Source organism: Girardinichthys multiradiatus, chromosome 12 (assembly GCF_021462225.1).
Source record: "Girardinichthys multiradiatus isolate DD_20200921_A chromosome 12, DD_fGirMul_XY1, whole genome shotgun sequence".
NCBI lineage: Eukaryota > Metazoa > Chordata > Actinopteri > Cyprinodontiformes > Goodeidae > Girardinichthys > Girardinichthys multiradiatus.
Window position 1 is genome coordinate 9619203 of NC_061805.1, and position 19142 is coordinate 9638344.

General features: G+C 39.1%; 1 protein-coding gene across 4 annotated transcripts in view; it reads left to right on the forward strand.

Moving 5' to 3' along the window:
* The window catches only part of sema4c (sema domain, immunoglobulin domain (Ig), transmembrane domain (TM) and short cytoplasmic domain, (semaphorin) 4C), a 132454-nt gene that overhangs the window by 104931 nt on the left and 8381 nt on the right, over positions 1-19142 (forward strand). For all 4 annotated transcript variants that reach the window (XM_047381904.1, XM_047381903.1, XM_047381905.1 and 1 more), the window contains 5 exons: positions 2724-2875; positions 7225-7400; positions 13202-13346; positions 13774-13987; positions 18415-18530. In XM_047381904.1, the coding sequence (XP_047237860.1) occupies positions 2724-2875; positions 7225-7400; positions 13202-13346; positions 13774-13987; positions 18415-18530 (803 nt within the window). The remainder of the gene's footprint in view (positions 1-2723; positions 2876-7224; positions 7401-13201; positions 13347-13773; positions 13988-18414; positions 18531-19142) is intronic.

A 19142-nucleotide genomic window follows, 5' to 3' on the forward strand; every position in this document is an offset into this window, starting at 1 on the left:
TTCATAACAGCATCAGGATACAGATTTAGTAGTTGACCCACTGCTTTGTTGTCTGGACAGCAGGATGTCAGCAATGCAAGCATTGCATGTTCAGTTGGATTGAGACACACTGCTTTTAAAAGGGTCAAAAAGTTATTTATTGTAAATGCTGTGTACCTACTTGCTGCTGTAATAATCTGTGCTCATGTCTGAGGGACGAACATTGGTGGGAGAAAGCACTAATATAGTTGTTTCCCTTTAGGTCAACCCTAAGCTATACTTCCTGGACTGAACACACTACATTCTGTGCATTCTCACTATGTCATTTCAACTAGATGGGCCACCTCTCATACAGCCCCAGCTCCATAACCGGCAGCCCACCATCCTTCATACGTCATTGAAGGTCATCCATCACAAATAAAATAACAAAAACTCCCAGTGGCAAAAATAAATTTAGTTTTCCAGGAGCAACTGAGGCCACTGTGAATGTGAGCACAAACATTCTCGGACTAGTGTAAAAGTTAATAATAAACCATTGTGTTCTTACTAAAGATTAAAAAAAAGTACCAAAAACTGAGAGCACTCCACAGGTCACTAAAATGTTTAAAAGAGAATTGTATGTCCAACTTTATTGAAAATAAATGTTTATTTCTCCTTCAATCCATGAAGTGTTTTAAGAAACCTTTTCTGCATGGTATGTGGCAAAATGTAGCACTGACTTTGAGCCAGTTTGATGGCTAATTTTGAAGAGTTGTATATGTAACTGTATTTAACTGTATATAAGCTTTATATATTTCTAATAACATCTCAATTAATAAGCAGCTCTTGAATGACAGCAGTACCAACATAATTCTGCTGGTTTCCAGCTGTAGCTAGCAGCAGGTTAGCTTGCTTATGCTACCCTCTCTGTTGTTCTGATTATGGAGTGGTAAAAAAACCCTGTGAGGTTTTGTTCATTAATACACATCTAATGGCTCCATAGACGTGTAGGTTAAGGTTGGTATGTATTCGGTCTAAAACTGAATGCTTTTTCAATGTGTTATTAGAAGTTTAAATTTATGCCTCATTTTGTCGAGCTTGGCAAGCATAAGAAAATGAGCAGATTATGCTGGGTGCAAACTTAGGACGTCTCAATTATTAATACATAAATTAGACTTGTTACTATCATACATTTAATGACTTCTTTGGGCTTTTTTACAAACACAAATGTACAAAACCTCTGGTCACTACATGACTTGAACTTACCTCCCTTTAGTTATAAATGCATGTCAATTCCTTCCTTCTGTAAAAAAATTTAAATATGTTGCCACATTTACCAATATATCTTTTTAGCTCCCCAAAACGTATTTCTCTGTTTATTGATAATATTAACACAATATCCCAACTGAAAAAGGAGGAAATTCTTTGATACTGAATCAAATGAAGCTGTCTTAGTTTCTGTTCATCTATTATGGCGTTTTTGTGAGCCTTTTTACATTTTTAAATCTAAGCTTCAACTGCTTTTATACCAGGCCAGGTTTGGTGTAAACGTAGACAAAGTATGCAAGATCTAAATCAGAACCACTTTAACATGGGCTTTAACTTATAGCTTTTAACATTGAAATCAGGTCTATTGCTCTGTGGAAAGACACTAAAACTTGAAGTCCGCACACATTATTAATGGTTACCCACTCAGACTGGTCTTTTAAATTACATTCAGATGATTTATTTTTAAAATTAATAAAATAAGATTATGATTAATACTCAGGTTAAGGAGTATAGAGGAGCTAAAAAAACAGTGGATCTTAATAAGGCTGTTTCGTTTTCATCAAGCTTGATGTTGTTTTAAAAGACTAGTCTGAAATGTGAAGAAGAAGCGAAGAGGATGAAGCTCGCTCTGCGGCTACAACGAAGGATTGTTATTATTTGGGTCGAGGAGGCAGGTGACAGAGTGAGGCAGTTGGAAAGAAATGAAGGGGAGAGAAGAGGATGAAGTTGCAGCAGGAAAATGGATAATGGAAAAACAAGACATTAGGAATGGTGATGAAGAGTCAGAGAGAGAGAGGTGAGGGGAGAAGTGAAGGTTCATGAAGAAAGGAGGTGCATACAGATGAGGCAGATATATCTATTTATTATTCAGACAGATATAGAAGTTTTTGTGTAAAACCAGGCCTGCAAGGAAACTAGACTCACCTCAATTTAGGCAGTTTGTGACCAGCCTAAAAGCCTTCAATTGATTTGGGCTTCAGTGGAGAGATACACCATCCCATTATGGCTGCGATATTCGGCTTCTGTCACTTCTACCTTAAAAAGACCAGTTCATCTGGGCAGCCAGAAAATTCAAAGAATAAAAGAAAACTTTTGACATAAAAATGAATGAGGCCCCAAGTGGCTATAGGTTTAAAACTGCCTTATTGTCTTGAAAAAGCGAAATCTAAAACATAATGGGGCCGGGATACAGAGACAAAAAATAGACAGCAGTGACGGAGGAATGGGAAAACACAAAATGGATCACTAATAGTGAGCAGAGAGGAGAAACAGAGTGAGAAATGACTGGTGAAGAGGTGAGGTGTAGGGGAATGATAAAAGAAACAAGGAGGTGAGAAAGGACGATAGAGGATGAGATGGAGGTGTCAAGCTTGCGTATGGGGTGTGATTCAGGCCTGCAGGCTGAGTCTCTTTGTTCACTTTTGATATATGTCTGCTGAGTAAAAATACACCCACTGATCTCCAATTTGTGCATATGTGTGTATTTGTACCCGCAGAGCCGGACTTTGTGGGTTCAGCCCTGGTGAGGGAGAGCAGCGGCAGCAAAGCCGGGGACGATGACAAGATCTACTTCTTCTTCAGTGAGCGAGCGCTGGAGCTGAACTGTGACACCGAGCTCACCGTGGCTAGAGTGGCCCGCGTCTGCAAGGTAACACGGCAGGCGGTAATCAGATCTGATCCCAGAACAGATTCAATTAGCGGTATCCTAAAAGCGGCTCAGGCTCAGTAAACATGTTGTATACACATTGGAGTTTATTAACGCTGAAAGCACAGATTCAAACACTAATCAGTCTCAGTTAATATAGGAGTTAATGTAAGAGCACAGGGACAGATGTGACGTGAAATCATGGTTTTTCTGCACACTTGGCTGGAAATCTGCTGTTTTCTGCCTTCTCCAGCTGTGATGGCAGCTGTTTCTGAGAACTTAATAATGTGAGGCCATTTTTTCTAACAGTTTTGGGCTTTAGCTAGAGATGCCCATATTTGGAAGAAACTGATAGCAGTTTTGCTTCTAAATAGGTTAGTTAGTTATCTGTCAATAGGCCTAATCACAATGGGGATAATTTAATGTAGAGTGCCTTGCAAAAGTATTCACACTTAATACACATCAATATATTTTATTTGAATAAAATTCAACCTACAAAAAGCATAGCATAACTGTGAAGGCAGAGTAAAATGATAGATGGTTTTCAAAGGTTTCTTTAATATTAATTCAGCATTTATATTCAGTCCCTTTTATTCTGAGACCCAACTATGCATCTAATTACAGTCACCTAATTAGTTAATAAAGTCCACCTGTGTGTGAATTATTCTGTGTGTGAATAAACATGTGTTCTGGGAAAGCCTCAGAGGTTTTTTGGAGAACATTGTGAACACCAAGGAGCATTGTGCAGTATAATGGTGGCAGTACTATGCTGTGGGAATGCTTTTCATTAAATGCCGCACAGCATGGATAGGAAGATTAAAGATGGAAGAATCACTCATTTTGAGAATAGGGGATTTCGAGAGTAGGGCAAAACAATTAAATCCTAAACATGCAGCTAGATAGAATGGAATTGTTTAAATCAAATCACACTCATGTGTTAATGGCCTAATCAAAGTGCGAACCTAAATCCAGTTTATTGCAAGACTTAAAATGTATGTTTAGACTTTAGTTATTCAATTTGACTGATATTGCATTATTTTATAAGAAAGAATAAGCAAAACGTTCAATCTCCGGATGTTCAAATCTGGCATACCAGCTTCACACTTGCTGAAAAGAATAGAGCGAAGTCCAGACTTGTAAAGTTACAGTTGCTCTCCGTCCAATGAGACTGAGACTGAACCGTGGTTTAAAGAAGGCAAAGATTTCATGTCATGTAATTTCAGAAATGCAAAGCTGGTAGAGACATACCCCAAAACATTTGTAATTGGAACAAAACCTAGTTGTACAAAGTTGACTCAGGGTGATTCGATTCATGTGGACACTACTTTTCAGGTTTTTCTTTTTGAAAATAATGTATAGTTTTCCTGACCTTTCATAATTTTTCATCCCTTTATATGGGCCATCTCAAATAATTACAATAAAACCCACTGGTTTGTGGCTGTAACATGGCACACTGTGAAAAGGTTCAATGGGTATGAAAACATTTTCGAGAGAGGAGGCATACATTCAATCTGATGTCTTCTGCAATAAAAGATCCAAAGAATAAGCGCAGGGCAGATCTTATGTTACCAAAATGAAAGAGAAAGAAATGGTCAGTATAAACAAAGCAGCTTTCGAATGATTTATTTTGACCCAAAGCAGCAAGAACAATAGAATCTTAGCTTATTGCCAGCTTACTTATATCTGTATATGTGGAGACAATTACACTGACTTAGACATATCTGCTAATTAATTATTCATTATCTAAATAAATGGCTTCATTAGGAAAACTAATTAGTTTTGATACTGCACACTCATTATGGCCACACATTTAAAGTTTGCTTCTCTTTGCTGAAATTTGTGTAATTATTTGAGCAATATTCTTCTCGAACAGGTTTCTAAAAAGTGCACTTCAATGCATGCATTATGATGTTCGGAGTTACCCTTTGAATCCTATCACAAACAGATGTTCACACATGATGTGTCCTGATCATTTAACACACATTACAGCTGTAGCTGCATCAGCAGCACAGTTTCTGTGTTTTATTGCTGTACCATGTGCATTTGCACGTTTTAAGTCCTGTTTCACATCATCTGCCGTTTCTGAGGATAATGGGAGTAATAGGCATTCACCAAATTGGCCTCTTTTGAGCACAAAGAAGAATACAATACAGTCCAAGCAGTCTACACATTTATTGTTTAAATAAACATTAGTATTTTTCTTCTTTTTGTCCTTTATGTGAGACTTCCATATCTGAGGGTCAGAATGAAAAGCCTTTACGTGCAATTACAACAGTTCAGTCAGGTAGGGCAAATTGAACAGATTTACTGCTGAGCAGATAAAGAGGGAAAATAAAGATGATATTTGTCTTTGATGGGCTGAAGGGGAGGCTAATGAAATGTAATATTACAAAGCACTAGACGAAAGGACTGAGAGCTTAAAGAGCATAACCAGGTTGAAAAATTTAGTTCAGCAAACTAATTTGTGATCCTATTTTTCTGAGTTTACTACCACAAAGTATATTATCTGTAAAAAAAAAAAAAAAAGTATTTACCATTGTGTGGCTATTGGAACATATTTATGTTTTGAAAATGCTGCAGGTATTGTACTGTTGTCATTTCACAAAAAGCAGAGCTCGACTGTTTCTTTCTCCTTTATGGACTTAAATGTATTCTAGCGATTCATTTAAGGTCCTTTTTAAGACCTTTGTGAGTCTATACAATACGCAGAGCACAACAATGTAGTATATAGTTGTGGAAGGCCAATGATACATGATTCACAAAAAGTTTCACAAATAAAAATCTAAACAAAAAACATATATTCCTGCTTATTCTTCTTCATGGTTGTGGAGGGCTACTGCCAGTCTCCAGCAGTGATTGGAAGACAGAGGCAGTCCAACACAATCCGATCCCCTAAATACCATCCAGTGCAACCAACTGCCTTTAGAAGTCGACTAATTAATACATAAAGTCCATCTGCGCGTGGATTAATCTCTGTATGAATCCAGCTGTTCTGCAAAACCCTCGGAGGTTTGTTAGCGAACATTAGCAAACAAACTGCATCATGAAAACCGAGGAACACTGCAGACAGGTCAGGGATAAAACTGTAGAGAAGTTTAAAGAAGGGAAAGGTTATCATACAATTTCCAAATCTTTATATCATCATCTCACAGAGCTCTGTTCAAACCCTCGTCTATAAAGGTCAGAATACAAACTACAAACAGCTAAGAACCTACCAAGACATGGCGAAGAGACCCATGGTAACTCTGGAGGAGCTGGAGAGATCCACAGCCATAAATCCTGTTTGCAGTTTGCCTGCAACCATGTAGGATCGAAAGCAAACATGTAGAAGATGATCCAATGAGGCCAAAGTTTAACTTTTTGGTCAAGATGCAAAACACTCATTATTAGGGAATGCTGCAAAGTTTCTTTGTTATTGTCATAATAAACTGACTTTGACTGCATTACACTATAAATTGGAATGATCAAATTGGAATGTGTGTAATTGACCTTTAATCTGTCTGTATGATTGGATTAAATTGACAGTTTACTTCTGTATTTTTATTGTGTCAGTTGGTTTTGAGACAACGTTTGTTGTCAATTGGCGCAATATGAATAAACTATATTGAATTGAATTTAAGGTAAATTCAATTGCACTGGTAAAAAAGGAACATTGCACTTCAACCTAAGCACACCATCAGTACAGTGATTTTTAGCAGAATAGGGAAGAGGGGCAGAGTTAATTCAAGAAAATACAGGTAAAAAAAACAGTTAGAGGCTGCAAAGACTTCAGAATATGGTGGATATTTACCTGCCAGTAGGACAAGGACCCTAAACAAACAATGAGAGCTAATAAGAAATAGTTAAGATCAAAGCATATTCCTGTGTTATAAAGGTCTAGTCAAAGTTCAGACCTAAATCCAATTGAGAATCTATAGCAAGACTTGAAATTTGATGTTCACAGACACCCTTCATCCAATCTGACTGAGGTTGAGCTGTTTTGCAGTATATGCAGAAAATTATTCTGTCTCCAGATGTGCAAACCTGGTAGAGACATACTCCAAAACACTTGCAGTTGTAAAGGCGGTACAAATGCACGGCACACTTTTCTAATATTTTTGTGGTTACAACATGACACACTGCTCAAGGGATATAAATACTTTTTCATGGTGCAGGACATACAGACCATTGATGATGCAAAGGTACATTCACAAAAAGACAGCAAAGTTCCCTTGGGGACTTTGTTAAAAGTCAGTATAAGTATCGACCACATCGGGAGAAAAAATCTGCTGTCTTACACTCCAGAATAAATGAGCTGAAGGTTAGAAGAGTCAGACAAAGAGGTTGCTCAGATCTTCTGTGTTCTCTTTCAGGGGGATCTGGGTGGTACCAGGACCCTGCAGAAGAAGTGGACCACCTTCCAAAAAGCTCGCCTGGAGTGCTCACTTCCAGAGCGCCACGTCTCCTTCAACAACCTGCGTGCCGTCTTTACCCTGCCAGGGCAGGACTGGCGGGGAACGACCTTCTACAGCATCTTTCACGCTCAGTGGTGAGTTTAAACAGAGAGCTGTCTTAGATATGTATCAAAGGCTGGAGACATATAATACCATTTTTAGAATCAGTATTAGTTAATCACCACATTAGTGATCTGCTACCACTTGCCAACATGTCAGAGTCCAGACTCATAATGAAATCACTGAGCAGCAAGGCCCTCGGATAAGATGGCTCCTCTGATGTACTTTGTGTGATTAGGGATTTGCAGTGTAATTGGGTGCTTTAATTTAAGTTATTAATGTTACAAATGTGAGCCATTTGGAGTGCACACAATCCAAGCGTCCTTGGATATATTTTATTGCTTTTATTAGAGATTGAATGTCACACAGATTTAATGGAGTTTTAAATGGTAATAAATCTATTTTCTAAAGAGAACCAGGCTCGACCTTGAAAGATTCTACAACATTAGGACCACACACAGTTACGGCCATATTTGTTGGCTTCATTAGGAGAAAAGTAGAAAAAGCTCTAGAATGATTTTATCTTTTATTGCAGAGGCATAACCTTCACAGAAAAATCCAAAATTTATTCGGTGGACACAAAAATCTCATGTTAAAAAAGAATTGTTTTAATAAAATCACAGATGGTACACTTATTGCTAACCTCAACAAGCTCCAAAGCTCACTGAAATGCAGCCAACGGTGGAACCTTGGGGTCACTAAGTCTCCATGACAACTGTTAGATGTATTTTAATGTATTTTAAGGCTTTTCACACATCTTTAATTGGACTGCCAATAAAATTGTTGCTGACTCTGTGTTAAAGTATTGAATAGGTTTTGTGTTTTAAGTAAAAAACACAGTTTCTGTAGAGTCTTAAAAACTCTTGACATTTAATAATCTATATTTCAGATTTTAAAAAGTCTTAAATATGCCCAGTTTTTTCATGCTAGGTCCAAAATTAAATTTAGTTTGGAACTTAAATTGTAAACTTATATCCTCTACCAGCGACTTATTATAAATTAATTCAATTTTAAATTAAATCAATTTAACAGAGTTTGGCCCAAAAACAAGGATTTTTAGCTGTTGGGCAAAAACTGTAAATAGTACTCCTTATGAAGTTTACTGTAGTGTGAAGGAGTTGGAGCTTGGTGAGCTTTAGGCGTAAAAAACTGGAGTCGCATGCCAGAACTGCAGAAGCATTGGAACATACAAATCCAAATTATTTATAAAACACCTCCAAAAAAAACAGCAAGTTTGACCAAAGTGCTGGACAAAATTAAAATAAATAAAAGAGATAACACCAAAGCGATTAAAAAAGGATGTCTTTTTTAAAAAGAGACTTAAAAACAGCAAGCAAAATACCTAATATATTTAAAGGCAATGTATTGCTAAGTTTGAAGGCCACAACAGAAAAAGCTCAGTCTCCTCTAAGTATGCTACAACTTAAAGCACCTGGTTGTCTGATATAAGGGCCCATGAATAAAGATAAGGGTGGAGTAAATCAGAGAGGTACAGAGGAGCCAGGCCATTTAGGCCTTTATAAGCCAGCCTAAGGATTTTAAAATTAATTCTATGATGCACAGGAAGTCAGTGTGGGGAGGACAGAATAGGTTAGCTGTGCCAGTTAAAAGATGGGCAGCGGCATTTTGAACAAGCTGAAGATGTGAAAGTGATGCTTGACTGACATCAGCATAAAGTGCATTGCAATAGTCAAAATGAGTTGAGATCAAGGCATGTATTATTCTCTCCAAGTTACTAGGAGATAATAGTACATGCATCTCATGTGATCAGTTGTGTATCACATGAGACAGAGTTATGGAGATGTTAGGACCCATCATCCTGCAGCTACAAACAGACCCTTCAGAAAGCTTCTCCAAATCCTTACATTCCCTCCCTTTTTTCCTTTGGCATCAGCTTTGAGAAGAATTGCCCACTCTTAGCAACCTAGTACCATTGTACCTCTCAGTAGTCATAATGTTAAGACTGATCTGTGTGGAGAAAGGCAGTTTTGACTGCATTGTGAAACTTTGAGTCATAAATATGAATGTGATTTCAATTTGCAACCATTAATAAACTACTGACTAAAGATTCCAACTAGCAGATATACTTTCCAGTTTTAGCATCATGACCCAGCTGCTTTATTTTCTCCTGGAACCTAAACCCATCAGGTTATTTACTCAAAGATTATGATTTGTTTGATTATTACAGGGGCTTTCTTTGGGAGGAACATTTGAGATGTTCTCTGTCTCCAGACAAGAGCCTTTGATATGAGCCGTTTGTATTCATCAGTAAGGTATCATATCACGGAGCCAACTTTGAAGCCCAAGCTTTGTTTCTCCATTCAGGGTTCTTCCAGCTGCTGAATAGCTTAATCACCCTTCTCTGCAGGACTCACAGGGGATACCTTATAGCTGCCTGCCTTTGATAGAGATAACATTAAGATAATGTGACATTATGGAAATCATTTCTTGAGTTCAAGTTAGGAGGTCACTGTAGAGGCTATTTGTTTTTCTCATTAGGAATTTAACGCTGTCGTTGGGGTTTGACATTATAAAATCAGCTCTGTTCCGACTTGACATTGCTGCACTTCCCCCCGCTGCATACATCCCATGATATGAGTTCATAAAAATTACCGGACTTTACTTGTCTGTTTGCAGCTTTCTGAAAGCACAGCAATGTGCAGTCCCATGTTTCAGCTCAATCCAGAACCATGTACGTCAGTAAGTGTTTCCAACAAACAAAAAACAACAGGAGGCTGAAAATTGTGACTTTACTGTTCCCTGAGTACAAGCGGACAACATTTGTTAAAACTATATTGCCTGCATGTCAGTGTCTGAGTGACTCGGTTTGGGAACTGCATAAAGAAAAAAAAGAAAACTCATTCCTGTGGATGGAAATCAAATGTTAGATGACAGTTACAAGTGTAATTTAATCTACCTGGGTCGCACATCAACAGCCAATTTTAATCCACCTTGGTGTGTGAGAAGTGTTGGTATAAAAATACACATGTGCTGGCACACTTCAAGCCTCACCGTTAAATGAAACGCAACTCCTCAGTCACACCAGCCGCCAATTGATTTCATGCATGTAGCGGCGAGGTGAAATTCATTTACATGAGTTAAAACATCAGTTGTCTTTCCCACAAAAAATGGAAAATATATCAGTATGGCTAATCATTGCACTTTATTCAATGCAAAAGCAGCATTAATAATACAATGCCTCCCAACACAATGTATCCTCTTTTTCACATTTTGTTACATTCGAGCCACAAACGTTACTGTATTTTATTAGGATTTTATGTGACAGAGTAACACCATGCAGCACATTCTGTAATTGTGTAGGGGAAGGAAAATGATGCATGGTTTTCAAAATCATTCGCAAATAAAAATGTGAAAAGTGTGGCATGGATTTGTTTTCAGCCCTGAGTCATTGCTTTATAGATCTGACTTTTGCTGCCATTACAAGTTTTTGAGTTATGTCTCTATCAGCTTTGTCACTCGTTTTTTGCAAAATAGCTCACACTCTAGGATTGGATGGAGAACCTCTAAGAACATACATTTTCAAGTTTTTAGGAGAGGAACATTAACTAGGCTATTATGACACGTGGATATGCTTTAATCTAAACCATTCCATTATACGTCTGGTTGTTTGTTTAGGGATGTTGTCCCAGTGGAAAGTAGACGCCTGCCCATTCTCAAGACTTTTGCTGTCACGGTGTGACATTTTGGACTTTAGTTTTGGTGTCTTGTGAGGGTTTATTTTGTCTAGATGTTTCCATTTTGGTTTTTGCATCATGTTTATTTGTTTCTGTTTCTCTCTAGTTTCTCTGTTTACTTTAGTTCATAATTATTCTAGTTCTTTATTTCCTCCTCTGCTTTATGCTCTTGCTTAGTTTGTGTTTTCTGTTTATTTATTCCTTTCACTCTTCCTCAGCATTTGTATTTGTTTCACCTGTTCCTTCTGCTTCCCTGCCTCCTTGTCACACCTGTTCTCATTTCCTTGATTACCTGCCTTTGTCTTTCCCCAGTATATTAGTTGGTTTGGTGTCTCTGTTCATCGCTGGTTCCTTGTGTTTGTTATACCCCGTTCTCTACCCATGTATTTGTGCTGAGTTTTTCCATGTTCCTGCAGAACCGATCTTGTAAGTTTTTGGATCTGGACTTTGTTTGTATCTGCAGTGCCTTGTTTGGTTTCTTTGATAACCTCTGGAAATAAAGCTGAAAACCTTTTACAACATGTTGCTGCCCAGCTCTTGTCTGCACTTTGGTCTGCCCGCAAACCACATTATGACATTTGCTGCCTCTAAAAGATTTGCTTGCCCTGTATTCAACTCCAGCCATGTTTCCATCAACTAAAATTCCCATAGCATTATTGTGGCAACATCATGGCTCTCTCTGGGGACGGTGCGTTCAGGGTGATATGCTATGTTTTTCCACGCACATTATGTTTTCCATATATGGTAAAAAAGTTCAATATTGGTTTTGTCTGACCAGAGCAACTTCTTCCTCGTGTTTAGTCATCTTTTGGCAAAATGCAAATGAGCTTTCTCTTTGCTTCTTTTATGATGACCTTGTAGCAGTGTTTTTGGCACATTTGTTTTTTTCCTTCCTGTAGCCCTGGGTAGATCGTTAAAGATCTAGCCACACATGAGAGGCAGGAGTGACTAGAGTCTATAAATCCATCTCATGCAAAGTGTTTCTCTCTCTGGGAGGTGGCTTGCCAACATGGATCATGTTTTTGCTAAAGACAACATTTTACATCATATTGCACACACAGTACCTTTCAAACAGGGCCTTTTTACCACTGATGTCCACCCATTACTCATCTCACATTTAACTTTTCTTGTTAAACAAACTAGATGTCTGTGGAATCTCCTCTCTTACCGAGTTGCCAGTTTTGAGCCAAGTTGGTATCACAAATCCTCCATTAAGGTACAGATTCATTGAGTGCAGATCTAATAGTTGCCCTGTCAAACAATCTGCCTGAGCTGAGCATCTCTGCGGCTCTTTCAGAGTTACCATGTGCATCTCCTTGCCCGGCCTGCTGGTTTAGGTGGACGGCCTTTTTCGTATGATGGATTAAACAGTGATCTGTGAGATGTTCAAAGTTTGGGATATTGTCTATAACCATAAATAGGTCGTTAAATTAATAAATACCTAATTGAGTTTTTAAAAGTCATTCTAAAGACAAAGATAGGGCAGAGAGGTGACCACCCTTTTTCTCTCATTGCACCAAAACTATGGAATGAATTACCTTTACATATGGGACAGACCGACTCACTTCTGGTTTTAAAACTCCTCCTAGAACACATTTTCTCTCTGGCTTTTAACCTAATTTGAGATGTTGGTTTTTGTGGTTTTATTGCTGTTTTTTTGTATCTTCTCTCTATTTTACTTGTTTCATTGTATTTCTTAATTTCTTTAATTTCTCGTTGTTTTATTACCTTTTTAGATTTAAAACACTTTGGCCAACAGTTTGTTTTAAAGTGCAATAGAAATAATGTTGAGTTGAGAGTTCAGGTGGCTTCTGAAACATTTTGTTGCATGGGAGTCTATTGAAGGCTATTAGGGTAAATGGGGATGAATACAAAAAATGCACTCCATACTTTTCAGTGTTTTATTTGTTGGTTGCCGTGAGATTGTTAAAAAGCTTTTAAATGACATATCTCGTCTCTAAAGAAATATATTTTTTGCCTGCATTCCATGCACTTGACATGCCAGTGACAGATGTATTTCACTTTATTTTCACATACTCCATCATGTTTAGTATGTGTCAAGCATTTGGCAGACAGATAATTCATCTGTCACTTATTCCTGCCACACATCACTGACTCTCTTCCTCTCCATCATGTTTCAGGGGTGACGTAGACGTGTCGGCTGTGTGCCAGTACCAGATCAGTGATGTGAAAAAGGTCTTTGAGGGCTCCTACAAGGAGTACAGGGAAGCATCCCAGCGATGGGGGCGATACACAGGCACCGTCCCCAGCCCACGACCCGGATCGGTATGACATTGACAACTCTGTCACCATGGCACATGCAATGTTTGACAAATGCAGAGTCCAGACAACTTTAAGGAAGAAGAGAAATAGTTTGAGGACAGAGGCGGGATGGGGAAGTAATGGGGGAGGAAGGGAGAGAAAAAGAAACAGGTGAGATAGAGAAGTGTGGAGGTGAAAGGAGGAGAAACAGTTGAAGCTGGCACATCACAGAAAGCTCCGGACATAATGGTCAAGGACGGACTGGAAGGAAAAAAAGGAGGAAAGGTAATGGAGCAAAGAAGGGAAAGCAGGGTAGTCACCTCCAAGCCAACTAACCATGCCAACCTGTGCCAGGGCCAACTAAGAAGTCTCCTTTCCTACATTCTCTCCTCCATTCTTTCTCTTGCTCCATTTCCCTCTCCTGTATCTCCATCCTCTCCCTGCACTGCAGTGCATAACTAACTCAGACAGGGAGAATGGCTACAACAGCTCTCTGCAGCTGCCTGATGCCACACTCAACTTTGCCAAGAAACACCCACTGATGGAGGACAAGGCTCTGGGTCGCCCCCTGCTGCTGACCAAAGGCGTTAACTTCACCAAGCTGGCGGTGGATCGAGTCAGCGGCCTGGACCAGCGGGCTTACAACATGCTCTTCATCGGCACAGGTATGAGTGACTCAGTCACCTCTTTTCTCAAAGAAAACATTGGTCCAAACACCAGGAGCAGGCTATTAAAAATATTAGTCTTCAAGTTAACATTTTAGCTCATTTTAGCTCAAATAACATTTACTTTGACTAATGTTATTTCATTTGCTCTTTGCCTTTTCTAGTTTTAGGCACATTTTAGTTTTTCATTGGACAAATCAAAATACAGTGCACGCAAAAATATTAATGTTCCTTGTACTTTTTGACATTATAAAAGCGCAAATTTTGTATTGATTTCATTGGAATTTTATGTAAATAGACCAACACAAAGTTGTGTATATTTGTAAAGTGGAAGGAAAATGATTCATTCTAAACATGTTTATAAGGAAAATTAAGAAAGTGAGGAGTTAAATCCGGCATGCTTGATCTAGGAGACAAACACATTCGGGACAGTTGGCCCTCAGGGCCAGGGATGGGAATGACTGATGAAGGGGAGACAGCAAACATCTGGAGAAAACTAACACTGAGCATCAGCCTGAACACACCATCTCTGAAACATGGTGGTGGAAGCATCATGCTGTGGGGGCTTTCGTCAGCAGGAATTGGGAAGCTAATCAGAGTTGGTGGGAATACAGCTCCAATCCTGGAAGAAAACATTAGAAGCTGCAAAAGGCATGAGGTTCACCTTCTACCAAGACAAGAAAACTAGAAATACAGCTGCAAAGCTGGGGGAAACATACCTCAAAAGACTTGCAGTGGTAATTGTAACAAAAGGTGGTTCTATAAAATATTGTCCATGAGTATCTTCTTTACAAAACAACAGAGTCTTCACTCAGGTTTCCTCAGATCCACTGCACCACAGACCCCTACAGGAGATACATCCTTCCCACAGCTATAACCATATATAATGACTCTTTAGGAAACTTAGACCACAAGAGTTACTACATCTAATTTCTCTTTGGGTTTTTTAAATTGAAATAAAAAAAATTAATTGGTTAAATGGCGCTGTATACAGCGCCATTAAACCAAGCATGCAAAACGTTTCAGATTCTTACCTGTAAAGTACTTTTAAAGCATCCCCTTCATTACCCTTAGCAACTATCTACTATTTTGTCTTACATAAAATCCCAGTAACAAACATTGCAGTGGGTATTTGCTACAAAATGTGAAAACATTTGAGGTGTAGTAATACTTTTACCTGTACTGTACTGATATGACTGGATAAATTTACTTGTCAAACAGTGAAAACTGAAGATCAGACATTCTTCTGCTTAGAATGCAACTTATATTCATCACCTCAGATTCAATATTTAATACTTTGAGGACTATATCTGCAGGCACGCTGATAAAAAGTGCTCTCTAGTTGCTAATCATCTTCATCCCTGCAGTGCAGTGCCGCCCAGGTGAACATCCTGTTCTCCATCTTTGGGGAAAAAAGCAATAATGTTGAATCTTCTCTGTTATCTGTTGTACATGGATGAGTTAAATCCTACAAGCTTCAGAGAAAAAGCTGAGATTTTCTGTTTGCTTGTTGTGTTGGATTTCATAATGTTGTACGGCATTCTTGTTATTTGGCTCTTGTGATGAAAGGCCGTGTTTGTAATCGGGCAAGAAAGGAAACCATTATCTGCTCACAGTCTGGAGATACATGCTTCCTTTACCTTGGTCCTGACTGAGTGTGTGTGTGAGTGTGTGTGTGTGTGTGTGTGTGTGTGTGTGTGTGCGTGCGTGCGTGCGTGCATGCGTGTGTGTGTGTGTGTTGAGGGGAGCTCCACACAGCATTTGTTAAAGAGATAAGAGCTTACAGGATGTGGCAGCCGGCAGGGACAGCCACTGGAATTAGGTACAGTGGCACACAAACAACATGCCATCTGGACAGACTTCAGCTGGCTTTCAATTAAGACCTTCATTTGCATGCTGAGAAACACCTCCATGCATCAAGGGAAACGTCTTACCTATGTGCAACTTAATTAATATCTCCGGTCAGCAGGAATAGGGGTCCATATGCTCGCGCCTCATTTTGGCTCAGATCAGAAATTGGCTTGTCCTCCCAGAGTCTTAATCCTGAATAACACTGATCCCAACAGTGGATTTGAAGGAACAGGAATTTAAATGCAGGCCATCTCATGAATGACGAGAGGCTCGACTGTTTACCATTCAGATCAGTGCACAGACAGAGACAGTATGACAATAGCGGATCCCAGGCCAAACTGGACAAACACATGCACATTACTGCTCCACAGACACACACAGGTGCTCACGCTTCCACACGCCGAGCCAAACGCAGTCATCCCCGCTTACTGCGCCTCGCAGCACAAACCCAAAAAGGCCTCTGGCAGGCGTGCATTCATGGTGCCAGTTGGGCTCCCGGCTTGATTAGCTATTAGCTGCAGCATGGCGACAGCTGATGTGGAAAGAGAGCAGGAAAGAAACAGGGAGAGATTGTCTAGACTGTTTTCTGTAAAAAAAAAAAAAAAAAAACTGGCTGCTGGATTGAGGGATTAGTTGACAACGGTCCCTGACGCTGCGAGGGGCCAGCATGATGCCATGCCTGCTGCTTTTTGCGGCTGTACGTGCATGTATGTGTGTTTTGCTCCTCTCTAGCCTGCCTTCTGCTGGCGGGGTAGGTTCTCATATTTTGCGTGACGCTCCTTTAATCGCCAGTACCACACAAGACAGCAGATTTCAGCATGTAGGACTGTTTCAGACAGAGACACACATCAAGGTCACCCCACCAGCTGCGCCTGAAACACTCTTCATCACCGGGGATCTAAACTTGTTTCACAGTGCCCCATATAAAAGGAGTGCAGAGACTTCTCTTCCTCCCCGAGCACCAGCTCCCTACGCATCACATTTCTCCGATAGTAGTGTCCCTCAGAGTGCTAAAAGGGAGCAGCAATACTAATCTTTAAAATTATCTTTGAATAGTTTGCTGCTGAGGGGCTCAGAAAAGAAGCTGGTCGTTCCAGCATTACATTTTTAGCCGAGCTCCCTGGAAAGTTTAGAAAACTCTGCAGAAGATTTGATGACACAAGTCATGCAAGCTCCAGTTCCATGTCTGTAATCACTGAAACCATGTTTCTCTGCAGTTTACAGGTGAAATTATCATCAATAAATCATTTCAAAGCTTCTGCTTTCACAAGATAAGTTCTTTGGATCAAATGTAATTAATGCTAAGAGCTTCACCTTGTGCTTAAAAAAAAACCTTAAATGTGGTGAGAATCTGGGCTTTTAGATCATTTTAGGGTCTAAAAGGAACAGCAAACTCCCAAGACTTTCAGTTTAATTTCATAAAGGTCCACAAAGAACAGCAGAGGAGATTTTTTTCTGCGTATGATCATACTTCATCATTAATATTTAAATAAACTCCGTTGGAGTTGCAGGTGTGAATTTATTCAGCTATCATTAATATTTAAATAATAATAGTCTGCAGCCACCGGGCTGTGCTCTGATCATGAATAGTTAATATGATTGGTATAAAGTCATGGATGCATGGGTCCATTTATTGTTCAGAATCATTATTGTACAAGTGAACCGCTGTGGTGTCAAAACTTTCCAATATCAGACTAATTCAGTTTCAGAAGGTAATTCTTGTTTAGACTGCATTCTAAAAAAGGATGGGGTTTGATTTCAAGATTTTCCAGCTTTGGAGAGGTATGGGAAAAGAAAAGAGTATGGAACAACACTCATCCTTTCTTCCATTCATTCTTTTTATCCTTTTATCCTTTAACTATCCTGCCTTCCATCCTTCTTTTGATCTGCCCTTCCCGCTGTTCTTCTATTTAGCTTTTCAACCTTATTTCCTTCTATCCATCCTTTCTTGCATCCTTAAATCTTTGTTCCATCCGTATTTCCTTCTTTCTCTTTCTTTCATCCTCCTTCCCACCCTTCTATCCTTCCTTCCCTTCTTTTTACCACCCACCCTTTCTTGCATCCTTCAGTCATTCTTTCCATTGTTTTATGCGATCTTTTTTTCTCTTTCATTCTTTTTTCCACCTTTCTATCCCTTCTTCCTTCCATTATTTTTTCCATCATCCAGTCTTAGATCCCTCAATTTTTCCGTCAGCTTATGATTATTTTCTTTCCTTCCTTTCTTTCGTTTTTCCTTTAACACTTTAGTTCTTTCATTATTGTCTGCTTTCTTGCTTCCTTCCCTTTTGCCCTTCCTTCTATTCTTTCAGTCTCCATTTCATCAATATTTCCTTCCTTCCTTCCTTCTTTTCTTCTTTAATTTCCTTGCTTTCTTCCTGTTGCTTGTTTGGAAACTGACTCTTTCAATACTGTGCAATCCTGTATCAAAATATAAGTTTAAATTTAGGTCTGATTGATATCAAAGTATGCATTACATGAGACATGTGAGACGTCTACTCATTGGATGTAATCCTTGACTGAGCAGGACAGAAATAAATAGAGTTTAATCTTTCTCCATCTTCCTTGTTGTCTTTCAGCTGAGGGCTGGCTGCAGAGGGTGGTCATCTTGGGCTCTGAGACCCACGTGATTGAAGAGATCCAGCTGTTCGACACAGCACAACCCGTGGACAGCCTGACCATCTCCCACTCCAAGGTAAGAAACCGGAAAAGGGAAATGTGTCAGATACTGCAGTTTGAGCTTAATACCTGAAAGCTCTGCGTATGAAAACTCGTTAGTCCTTAGGGGCTTGTCAGAAGGAAGAACATATCAGAAGTGTGGCTGCACAAGAAAACTGTGACAAAATAAGAAAAATCATAAGAAAAACAATTGGGAATATAAAAAGACGTCACATCCATTTAAGTCAAGTTTGAGGCTGATTTACAACAGAAGATAAGCAAAGTAATATCTGCCGTTGTATGTGTGCGGATAATGTTAAAAGAGCGGATTCACTGCAACGAAAGAAGTGACTTTGATTAAAAAAGAGCTGTGTCTTTTCTTTAATGCAATAATTTAAGTATGAGCTTCAATATTCCCTCATGGTGAGAGACATTGAATGCAACAGAATAATACCTCACAAGTTTGGTTTTCATTCCTTTTTCCATTGGTCTCTGGTGGTAGAAACTATTTCTGTTTTGCTTCAGGAATCCTCCGCCTCCCCCCATTTATTAGTGTTTTTATTTATAGATTACATCATCGTTTCATAATTTTTCACAGTGTAGTTTTGGAGATCTCTTGGATTCTTTAATGTCTCAGCACAAGTTCATT